This window comes from Callithrix jacchus, chromosome 6 (assembly GCF_049354715.1).
Source record: "Callithrix jacchus isolate 240 chromosome 6, calJac240_pri, whole genome shotgun sequence".
In the NCBI taxonomy this organism is placed as follows: Eukaryota; Metazoa; Chordata; class Mammalia; order Primates; family Cebidae; genus Callithrix; species Callithrix jacchus.
This window is the reverse complement of record NC_133507.1, coordinates 157,454,152-157,466,393: the sequence shown is the minus strand read 5'-3', so window position 1 is coordinate 157,466,393 and position 12,242 is coordinate 157,454,152. Positions and strand designations below refer to the sequence as shown.

At 50.9% G+C, this 12,242-nt stretch overlaps 1 protein-coding gene across 3 annotated transcripts in view; it reads left to right on the top strand.

Annotated features, from left to right (window-relative positions):
- ASB18 (ankyrin repeat and SOCS box containing 18) overlaps positions 1-12,242 on the top strand; it is a 74,475-nt gene that overhangs the window by 44,721 nt on the left and 17,512 nt on the right. For all 3 annotated transcript variants that reach the window (XM_078328867.1, XM_002749949.6, XM_078328866.1), the window contains one exon: positions 8,503-9,007. In XM_078328867.1, the coding sequence (XP_078184993.1) occupies positions 8,503-9,007 (505 nt within the window). The remainder of the gene's footprint in view (positions 1-8,502; positions 9,008-12,242) is intronic.

The following is a 12,242-nucleotide window of genomic DNA, read 5'->3' as shown; positions in this document are numbered from 1 at the left end:
GAGAATTTACCCAAAACATCATCATCCACCACAATCATATCACACTTCAGAAAAACATAAGATGTTTTGCTCCAAGGAAAATCACGGTGATAGAAATGGCCAGTCCGTTTCTCTCTCAGTCGCCCTCCTACCCTGAAGGATTTGTCTGTTCACATCAGCCATTTCAATTGCAAACGTTTATGTTTGAATAGTCTCATAGCTTAGCATCACAGGAGAAAGGGAGAGAGAAGAAAATGCAGAACAGAAAGGAGGTGGATGGAAGGTCCCCAAAGGAGAGCCTCAGCAGAAGGTCCAGGGAAATAAAGTGGAACAGCTCCTCCATCAAAATCGTGGAGCTGTGGCTTCCCCGTCCTTCATTGGAGTCAGCTGGGGCATAGAGCCATAGGAGGGAACCTCTCTGCAGCAGCTTCATTAGAAAACATGACTCTGTTTTCCTCCCAAGGCTCTCCCCCAACCTTGCCCCCACAGGCTGGCACATGCCCAGCATTCATCCTTGGACCCAGCCTTTGGACCCAGCAGCCACCCTTCCCCTGGGATGCCTCTCTGGCCCATCTGCCTCCGTGTCATGTCTGAGGAGGAAAAGCAGCAGTAACAATAATTCAGCAAGACAAGCTCATAACACCCAGTACCCCCACTGCACACACTGTCTGTCAGCAGGGATTCCAGCAGCAGTCACATGACAAGAACAGGATAGAGAGGTCAGGATGGCCCAAGGACTCCAGCGAGTTCCGGAGACATAAGCTGTATTAGCCCATTTTTACACTGCTGATAAAGACGTATCTGAGACTGGGCAATTTACAAAAGAAAGCGGTTTATTGGACTTACAGTTCAATAAGGGGAGGTGGAAGGTGAAAGGCATGTCTCACACGGCAGCAGCAAAACAGAGAAGGAGAACCAAGTGAAAGGGGTTCCCCTTATCAAACCATCAGATCTCGTGAGACTTATTCACTACCACGAGGACAGTATAGGGGAAATCACCCCCATGATTCAATTACCTCCCACTGGGTCCCTCCCACAACACATGGGAATTATGGAAGTACAATTCAAGATGAGATTTGGGTGGGGACACAGCCAAACTATACCAGATGCTTAACGTTTCCAACCAAATGTTCACAAGCAAGGTCCTTTTCCCCGCCAAAAAAAAAAAAAAAAAGTGACATTTGAGTCCTGAATGCAGCCTTATTTTTAGCAGTTGTTCGTGTTGTTATTATTGCATTGCTCAGTCAGCATCATCTTTTGGTGGCTGTGGAGTTCTTGTATCCACCACTGGATAGTGGGGCTGGAGTTCATATCCCAAACAGGACACACTGACTGCAAGGCCACCATCCTCTGCAGGTCCCCTCCCTTTAGACCACTACTTAACCCTCACAGATGGACTCCTCACCAAAAATGAGGGAGGATGCCATCTGCCACACCAGGTAGCTGGGAGGACTGGGTGAGAATCGGTTACTGTGCCACCCCATAGAACAAGGTCCATGGGTCGCCCTGCCCTGCCTTCAGCGTCCTGTGAGTCTGTCCAGGAATTCCTGTGGAATGATAAAAGAAACAGGCCAGGCACAGTGGCTCACACCTATAATCCCAGCACTTTGGGAGGCCAAGGAGGGCAGATCATGAGGTCAGGAGATCAAGACCATCCTGGCTAACATGGTAAAACCCCGTCTCTACTAAAAATACAAAAAATTAGCCAGGCATGGTGGCATGTGCCTGTAGTCCCAGCTACTTGGGAGGCTGAGGCAGGAGAATCTCTAGAACCCGGGAGGTGGAGGTTACAGTGAGCTGAGATCACGCCACTGCATTCCAGCCTGGGTGACAGAGCAAAACTCTGTCTCAAAAAGAAGAAGGAGAAGAAGAAACACTTCTCCCTGCCTCAAAAGGAACATGGCGCATGTTCTCTGCTTATCAAATGAATGAAAAGGTCAGTGATAACTTATGGAAAATGCCTAGAACAGAACCTGCCTCAGACAAGGTGCTTAACAAACAGAACCAGTGGGAAGAGGAAGTGGAGAGGGCAGTGGAGGGGGCAGTGGAGGGGGCAGTGGAGGGGGCAGTAGGGGGCTGTGTGACTGACAACTGGGAAGCCACACAGAGCAGTGAGTTCTGCTCTGCCACTTCCTGGCCATATGGCCTTATGCATGTCACTGGCCTGTTAAGCCTCAATTTCCCTAACTGTAAATTCTACCTACAATGCAAAGTTGTTGCAGAGACTAAAGATAAATATTTGTTTAAGAAAAAAAAGGTAGCTGGGCGTGGTGGCAGGTGCCTGTAGTCCCAGCTACTTGGGAGGCTGAGGCAGGAGAATGGCTTGAACCCAGGACGCAGAGGTTGCAGTGAGCTGAGATCGTGCCACTGCACTCCAGCTGGGGAGACAGAGACTCCATCTTAAAAAAAAACAAACTACCAAGTACTGGGGAATCCAAAAGACCTTTTTAATTCAGAACCAGGAGGCAGAGAAGCAGCATTTCCAGGGCTTTGAATAAAGAGGGTGATCAGGAGGCAGGAGAGATGAGAGAATGGAAGCCTGGACACGCTCTGGCTGAGAAGCAGCATCTGGATGGAGCGTGCAGGGAGCATGAAGGCTTGGCAGGCAGGTGAGGCAGGTGGGAGCAGGTGGGTGACACAGCTGGGGAAAGGAAGGAGCGAACAGAGCCCAGGCTGAGGCTGTCAGGCCTTGTGCCCTGTGAGGGGACTAGGAAAAGCCAGCGCCTTGGGGAGGCGCTGGAGGGTGGATGGGAGGGTGTTGAAGGAGTGGCCGAAGTTCCACATCCCCCACTCCCTCGGTAGACATGAATTGGAATGGCATTGATTCAACAGTCCTTGATGGGTTCATCTCTATTAACTGCTGCCTTTTGGCTCAAGTTACTTTTTCTTTCTGCTGTCAACCCTGGACCCCTGTAACAGCCTGTCATCGCAGTCATTATCGAAGACAGAGAAGAGGGACCCAGGGATGAATGTGTTTGTCCAAGCTGCTTCATATCAGAGGCTGCTGAGACAACACGGTGCCTCCTTAATCCTTGCAAGAAAAAGGCAAAGCTGTTCTGACATCCTCAGATGGGAATTCTACCCTCGGATCCCAACAGTGACTGTTCAACCCTGACCCCAGGCCTTTCTGACTTTGGCTTGTCTATCAGGATAGCAGGAAACCCACTCACAAAATCTTGCCTTGGAGTCAAAGGCTCAGCTAAGGCTGGGTCCCACCCATAGGCCTGCAAAGGCTTAAGGGATGCCTTCCCTACTGAGCATTTCCTCTTCCACTGGTGACACTGATACAGAGAAAGCACTGAAATGACAGTGTGCTTTCCCCACTGGACCATTTCTGCCACTGGTGACATTGATACAAGGGATTGAAATGGTAGTGTTTCAAGGATGGTCCTGGGTCCTGGGGTCAGGTCTGAGAGATCCCCACAATTGTTTTCCACTTCTCTGCTTATCACCAAGTAGCTCCCAGCCAGCTCAGCCCTCTCCGCTCCTCACCTTCTCATGGGCTCCCAGCCCGCTCAGCCCTCTCCTCTCCTCACCTTCTCAGGGGCATTGCCAGATGTATGGTCCAAAATGCTGCTTATACCTAAACAGATCAATGGAAATTTCAAGAGTGTTCTGGGAAGCTGGAAAGCCAAAGGGATATTCTTAGAATCCATGAGATGTTGCTGGAGCAGGTAGAAATGGTTTTGTTATTAATTACCTTTGCTGTGGTTCTTGTATTAAACTGCACCTTACTTTGGAAAATTTGAAAAATACATGCAGGCAAAAAGGAAACAGAAGACCCCACTACCCCCATCATCCAGAGATAAACACACATGCCCTCTCAGTTTCTAGGTTTTTTTGGCAGGGCATAGTGGCTCATGCCTGTAATCTCAATGCTTTGAGAGGCCAAGGCAGGAGGATTACTTAAGCCCAGGAGTTTGAGAGCAGCCTGGGAAACACAGCAAGACCCCATCAATACAAAAATAAAACAGAAAAATCAGCCGAGCATGGGGGCCCTCAGCTTTAATCCCAGCTACTCAGGAGACTGGGGCAGGAGGATTGCTAGAGCCCAGAAGTTCAAGGCTGCAGTGAGCCATGATCACGCCACTACACTCCAGGATAGAGACAGCAAGCCCCTGTCTCTAAAAAATTAAAATCAATTAAAAATAAAAATTTCTGGTATTCCTATACACATAGGTATATTTACGCCTTTTCAAAATGGACCTGTACAGTGGTGCTATTGTGTAACCCGATCTGTTCACGTATCCACTGCAAATCCATCTCCATGCCATTAAACAGGCTCTCACCTTCCTTTTAATGACTGCCACTGTGCCCCAGCAGAGACGTGCCCCAGTCAATTTGTTGTTTCTTTCCCGTGCCTATAGTTCTGCAACTTACACCACTGCCCACTCTAAAATCGTGCCAAGGTTTAGCCAATTAGAAGCTCTTCATTAAAAATGAAAAGGGCATCTGCAGCCCTCCAGAAGGCGGGCCAGTGTCCTCATTCCTCTGAAAGTTATCTGTGTTGCAGATAGCAGCCTGGCCATTAGCCAGTTATGCTGTGCATGTGGAAAAGGGGACTGGTCATATTTTCCTGCGGACTTCTTTAGAGAGACTGAGCTTCTTAAAAAAAGAATTGTTTAAAAGAAGAAAATGTTTTGTAATTGTTTGCAAGTGCACACAGGCTCAGTGGCAAAATAAGATGAAACCCTTGATTTCTAATCTCCTGCTGCACTGTTCAAAATTCCTCCCAGAGAAGCAGTAGCAGCAAAGCGAAGCCCTGTGACTGTAAAATGTGCACCCTCTATTAGCCAGTCCTGGTCCCACAGGACTCCACATCAAACTGTACTTGCTTGTAAAGATCTTTCACTCAAGACAGACACTTCCCAAGACACTGCTGGTGTAGAAACTAGACAATCCAAAGGGAGAATTTAAAACACTGAGAGCCTCTAGGTAAAAATATAAATGGATTGCCAGGCACGGTGGCTCAAGCCTGTAATCCCAGCACTTTGGGAGGTGAGGTAGGCGGATCATGAGGTCAGGGGTTGGAGACCAGTCTGACCAACATGGTGAAACTCCATTTCTACTTAAAAATACAAAAACTAGCTGGGCATCGTGGCATGCACCTATAATCCCAGCTACTTGGGAGGCTAAGGTAAGAGAATTGCTTGAACCCAGGAGGCGGAGGTTGCAGTGAGCCAAGGGTGCACCATTGCACTCCAGCCTGGGCAACAGAGCGAGACTCCATCTCAAAAAAAAAAAAAGTATATATATATATATATATATATATATATATTTGGATTTAAGGGCAGCTCGGAAACCCTCAATGGATGATCTTGTTCAGAGACCCAGTTAGCTCAATACAATAGGAAAAGCAGCGGCAACGTAAAGAAAAGCTGAAAGATGTTAAGTGATGGAATATGTTTGTTCAACATGCTTTTAGGGAATACCAGTAGTGTGATAGGTACCAGGAATCAGAGATAAACAAAACCTCCAATTCTACAATCAAGGAGTTAAAGGTGCCAAGAATTCTTTTTTTTTTTTTTTTGAGACAGATTCTTGCTCTGTCACCCAGGCTGGAATGCAGTGGCACGATCTCAGCTCACTGCAACCTCTGCCTCCAGATTCAATCTCCTGCCTCGGCCTCCTGAGCATCAGGGATTACATGCGTGCACCACCACACCTGGCTAATTTTGTATTTTTAGTAGAGATGGGGTTTCAACATGTTGGCCATGCTGGTCTCAAACTCCTGACCTCAGGTGATCCACTCGCTCAGCCTCCCAAAGTGCTGAGATTACAGGCATGAGCCACTGCCCCCAGCCCAACACATATTGGAAATACGGCATGACCAACATGGTGCCTGGGCACACAGTGCAAGGCACATGACAACACAGAGGTATGAGCCCTCTGCCTGGTGGCACAGGAAGGAAAGACGGGACTATGTGGGCCATCGCGTGCAGTGGGCAACCTGGAAGGAGCAAGCAGAGGGCATGTGGGCATGGCATGGCAGGGTGCACTCTCAGCACCACACCTGATCAGGTAGAATTGAAGCATGGAGAGGTGGAGCCTCACGAAGTGAACCCGGTGAGGCCCCCAGGAACTGCATCATGCTGTGTCCTGGGTCCTGGGGAGAGTAGCGTGGGCTTCGCCCAGCAGGCAGGGGGAGCGGTGGCGCTGTCAGAAGGCCCATGTCTGATTCATACTGGAAAGGTGTTTTCCAGGCAGTATGCAGCTTGCTAGATTGCAGCAAGGGGCAAATGAAGAGATTCATAAGCATTCAGAGAAACGACATGGCCTCAACAAAGGACAGTGACAACAGGAATAAGCAGTTCAGGACATGAGATGGACCCAGAACAGCTCAGTGACCAGTCGAAATGGGGCAGGGGAACAGAAGGACAGGAAAATGGCAAGGATCAAGTCATCTAGAGCAAGACCCCAAAGAAGCCAAAGAGGACTGACTCTGGGCCAAGATGATGGAGAGGGAGGGCCTTCCTTAGGTGTGGGGAAGAGGGAGGCAACAGTAGTTGTCAAAACAGATTCTACTCAGTGTTGAAACAGATGTGTTGCAGAAGGCAGGCAGGTGAGGGAGTTCCTGGGAGCCGCACCCTGAATGAAGCCAGTGTACAGTTGAGAGGGAGGATGGTGGCAAGAGGGCGGAGGCCTGAGGACAATAGTCAACGTCAGGAGTGGTTAGTGAAGAGCAAGGCATGAGGAGGTGGCCTTAACTCTGAAAGCGTCAGTTAACTGAGGCCCCATCGAGACCAAGGCCAGCTCCATGAGCGCTGCATCCTCCAACAGGGCTCAGCAGCCCGGCAGAGAAGAGGAGCGGGGCAAAGAATGGACTCTGGGGCTTGGCACGGTGGCTCACACCTGTAATCCCAGCACTTTGGGAGGCCGAGGTGGGTGGATCACCTGAGGTCAGGAGTTCAAGACCAGCCTGGCCATCATGGTGAAACCCCATCTTTAAAAAAAAAAAAAGAATGCACTCTGGCTTGAAGACCAGCCATTTGAGCAGCGGATGGCCATGGTCCCCTCCATTCAAGGGAACTGACAATGTAGATGAGGAGGTGGCTGCAGTGCTGCCCAGGAAAGGAAATGAAGCCAGGAGGGGTTGAGAGAAACAAGGCGTCCAGGGCTCAGCTCTCCACAGAGCAAAGATGGCGAGTAGACCAACAGGCATTGGGGAGGGACCAGGCTGTGGTCTGAAGTCGGCATGTTTGCAGACTTCCAAGGCTGGAGCCGCCTTATCGATGGCAGGTGACTGTGGGAGCAGGTGGCTGAAGGTGGGAGTGGGCTTGTGTTTTTCAGTGTCCATGAAGGACAAGGACCAGCAGAGCGGGGAGGTCTGTATGACTGTCTTCCTGCTTCCAGGCTGAGGCACACTTCTCACCAGGTATCTGAGTCTAGGCTGAGCTAGTTTAGAGAGCCTGCAGGAGATGGGAGAGGCTCTGAGGAAGAGTTGGTGCCTGGGGTAGAGGAGAGTCATGCTCCTGGAGGCAGCAGAAGGAAGACACTCACCTCTGGGGGAGACCACAGGCTCCCATGGAGTCTAGAAACTCCTGGAGACCACTGGGGAACGTGGGTGCAGCCAATATCCAGTCTGTCCAAGGACAGTCTGGTTGGAGCACAGGTAGGCTCACTACAGGGCACGGCGTGCTTTCCACCTAATGCTTCCCGCACTGTCAGAGGACAGATCAGTGCCAGCCTGAGTCAGTGCCCTGTGGGATGGGGAAAGTCCCTTCGTGCAAGGCAAGGCTTGCCTACACCCTCACAAAGCTGAGCAAGTTCCAGCAGAGCTACATGGGGGCCGGGAAAGAGTATGACCCCCAAGGACCTCTCCCTAGAACTGTGACTGCCAAACCCTTAACTTCCGGGTGTAACAGAAAGCCCAGGTAATCAGTGCATGGAGCTCTGTCATTTGAACGACATCACATTCCCAGGGTAGCTCCAAGCAATTACGATTTCCCCATGAACTGTTAACTCTGGGCCAGGCACAGTGAATGGTTCACACCTGTAACCCCAGTACTTTGGGAAGCCAAGGCAGGCGGATCACGAGGTCAGGAGTTCGAGACCAGCCTGGTCAATGTAGTGAAACCCTGTCTCTACTAAAAATATACACATACACACACACGCACACAAAAATCAGCTAGGCATGGTGGCATGCCTGTAGTGCCAGCTACCCAAGAGGCTGAGGCAGGAGAATCGCTTGAACCCATGAGGCAGGTTGCAGTGAGCCGAGTTTATGCCACTGACTCCAGCCTGGGAGACAGAGGGAGACTCAGTCTCAAAAAAAAAATGTTAACTCTGCACATGGATTTTTATGACATGTCTTTGGCTATTTTTACCACTTGGGAACTGGTTTTGCTATAAAATCTTTTTCTCCCCCAGGTTAGTTTGAATTCCCAGAGCCTTGGTACGGGAGAATGGAGCATGTCTTTTTATTTCAGAGGTCACTCTTGATATTGTGGAGCAGCAGGCCAGGGGCGGCGGGGTGCGGGCGTCCTCCGGGGCGTCCTGGTGACCGGCCCTGGCCTCCCGCAGGTGCGCGCAGGCGCTGCTGGAGCACGGGGCCTCGGTGCAGCGCGCAGGCGGCACTGGCCTGGACACGCCGCTGCACGTGGCGGCGCAGCACGGCCTGGACGAGCACGCGCGCCTCTACCTGGGCCGCGGGGCACGCGTGAACGCGAGGAACAGCCGCAAGGAGACGGCCCTGAGCGCGGCCTGCGGGGCTACCCGGAGGCCCGACGAGCAGGGGCGCTGCCTGCGCCTGTGCGCGCTGCTGCTGCGGCACGGGGCGGCGGCTGACACGCGTGACGAGGACGAGCGCAGCCCTCTGCACAAGGCCTGCAGCCACGCGAGCCACGGCCTGGTGCGCCTCCTGCTGCGGCACGGCGCCGACGCGGGCGCGCTGGACTATGGCGGGGCCTCGCCGCTGGCCCGCGTGCTGCAGACCGCCACCTGCGCGCCCCAGGCCGCCCCGCAGCGCACGGTGCAGGCGCTGCTCAACCACGGCTCGCCCACCGTGTGGCCCGACGCCTTCCCCAAGGTAAGCCAGGACCCGGCCGGGCTGGCACGTGCCCTGGAGCTTTGCCACGCAGTCACCTGCCTGGGAGCCGGGTTGCATGTTGCACTCTCAAACTAATGGCCCAGGCACCCCTGGGGACGTGTGAAAATGCAGAATCTGCTCAGCGGGTCTGGGGTGGGAGAGGCTGCATTGCTAACAAGCTCCCAGGTGGGGCTTAGGCTGCTGGTCCTGGAACCCCACCTTGAGGAGCGGGTCCTAGAAGCCTTCTGGTTAGAGCCGCTAGAGAATTAAGGGTTTGCATGTCAAGAATGCATCCTTTCAGAGGAGTCACCTGGGGACGGACGCCAGGGGCTTATTTCGATGATGCAGTCAGAGCTCACAATGTTTTGGCAGCTCATCTTTAGGTGTAATTTTCAGAACGATGAAAATCAGTCTCTTGTCGCATCTGGAGTTTGATCTGAAACGAAATTACCCAATGTGATCACCCACCTTGTTAATGACAGCGCTTCGCAGGTTTGCAGACTTCTCTCATTCGGTCTTCACCACATTGCTGTGAAACACGAGAGGCAGGTGACGTTCTCCCTCTGCCTGGGTCTCAGCCAGGCACAGTCCCCTGTCTAGGTCACCGCAGTGTTGGTACCTGACCCCCGTTCTGCTGGCTCAGCCTTGCAGACTTGACTCTCAGCAACTCATCCCTTATCCCACCTGTCAGATCTACCCTGAGATAATAATGATAAAGAATAAAGATTTGTCACCTTAGAAAACACCCAAAAGACCGAACATGTTTCCAAAATATTGGTTGCAGTAAGAGGTTGTCCTCCCCAAACGACTTCATCGAAGGGAAGTCATTCCATCAGGTGTATATTTGAAATTTACAATGACTGGGTGTGTTTAATTGGAAAGTTATCTCCATCAACCAAGGCTCATCACGTACAGGCATGAGACATATTTTGGCCTGATCAGTTTTGAACAAATAACTGAAAAGCTAATATTCAAAAGGACAGTGTTCTCAGCGGTCTAAACCATCAAGAACTGAGATTCACACATTTCTCTCAAATGATAACTTTGCACTATAGAAGCGTTCAGATGCCACTGCGCTCCAGCCTGGGCTACAAGAGCAAAATTCTGTCTCAACAAAAAGACTGTGTCTAGGAAAGGTTAGAAAATCCCCCAAGACAGCTCCCCAAATGTTTCCTTACTTGCCAGACAGGGTGGGACTTTCCCTATGCTGTCTCCCTGTGCCCTGGGAAATGTCTTGTGGTGCTCCACTAATGCAGTGATTTCAATATGGTGGACTCCTCGGAAGGAAGAAATGCTAGTGTTTTTATGTTGTGACTGCTACCTTTTATATTTATAATTTACATTTTAATGTTTCCCACTATTAGCAGGCTTAGTTCATCAACTTATAACATGGAAACAAGACTCACCCACTGCCCTTCCCAGGCACATTATGTCTGCCTTAAACCAATGCACTCTTCAAATCTTTCATTTGAAACTGCATAAGGAATGGAAAGAGGCCAGGCATGGTAACTCACACCTGTAATCCCAACATTTGGGAGCCTGAAGCAGGAGGATCTCTTTAGTCCAGGAATTCAAGACCAGCCTGGGCAACATAGCAGGACTCTAGCTCTAAATATAAATAAATAAATAAATTTAAAAAATTTTTTAATTAGCTGAGCATGGTGGCATGGACCTGTAGTCCCAGCTACTAAGGAGGCTGAGGCACGAGGATTGCCTAAACCCAGGAGGTGGAGGCTGCAGTGAGCTGTGATAGCAATACTGCACTCCAGCCCTGGTGGCTGAGCAAGACCCTGTCTCCAAAAAAAAAAAAAAAAAAGGAATGCAAAGAGAAAACAAACTTTGCAGGATGGGTCACAAGGGGAAAATATCTGGAGGGCAATTTTTTTTTTCTGATTTACTTCTCCAGGGCAGAATGGGGTAATTTATTTTAAATTTTAAAAAAAAGGAGTCCCTGTATTTCAGTAGTGACTAGAAGTAATCCTTTGTTAGCCTTGAAATTATTTCAGTTTGAGTGCTCTCCGACCAGGCTTTCAAGTCCTAGGGGCAGCCCCACTGGCATTTCTTGGAACAAGACCTCTGAGCCCTGGACTCTGCCTCCAAGGCTGTAGGAATTACCCTGCCCTGGCTTCAGATGTAGGGCAAAACACAGTGCCTCCCCTCCAGGTGCTCAGGGGCCCTGTTCTGGGATGGGATTCCCAGCACTATGTCAGCCACACAGGAATGGAGTCAGTCAGTGGCACAGCTCATCCTTCATTCAGGTCGTGGGCAGGTTTAGGTTTGGGGGACAGTTTGTTATAGCTGGAGGCCAAGAAGCCTTGAGAAGTGCTTGACAAGGAATCAGTTCCTACCATCCTGGAAGGAATTGGAGTTTTCTTGAGAAATCTTAATACCTCGAGGCTTTCACCAAAAAAGCATTGCCCACCACTGCTTCCCTGCACATAGCACCTGCAAGCGCAACCTTCCATCAGTGTTTGTTGAATGAATGAAAGGGATTCAAGCCACTCTAGGCTCATGGTCTGCATTAAATCTTTGGAAATGAGGATTCCACCTCTTCGTGCTGGGATCCCCCGAAACTTCCAGTGGGTACACCCACACCTGGCCAGGAGTAGATGGTGGATGAGAATGCGTTCTCCATGCTAAGAATCCCTTAAGCAAAGGCAGCAGTGCCTGTAATGTTCTAGTCTGGTCCCCACAGCCAAAGCAAACCACTCTGGAAAGCTGGAGGCAGCCTCTTCCTCCACCTAGTCTCCCTGCAAGCATTCCTCCAGGGATGGCACCTAATCATATGCGACATCAAAGCAACGGACCCAACAGATGCTGCAGCTGGCCACAAAGATGCTGGGCAGGCACCACACGGGCACCATAGCGAGGCGGGCGCAGAGGCACCAGCACTGTCACAGGGCACGTCGTCCGTGGGCAGCAGCCGTACTGTGAATAGATGTGAAGAGACACCCATGGAGCACGGAATTACTGAGGCAAAAGGTTTCACAGCGAGCTTATGACATAAATCACAGCTCCCCACGCCCAGACAAAGGCACCATCACCGCAGCTGGCGTACACAGGGCATCCATCCAAGCCAGCCCAGTGCTCTGCAGAGAGAATCAAAGCAGTATCACGGCTTCAGAAGCCAGTATTTGACATTGCCAGGCCTTTCTGCCCCGCTGACCTCTGGTTAACACTGGGGGCAGGGACAGGGGGCTGAGGGCAGGCACAGGGGACAGGCTGTGGATTCTGG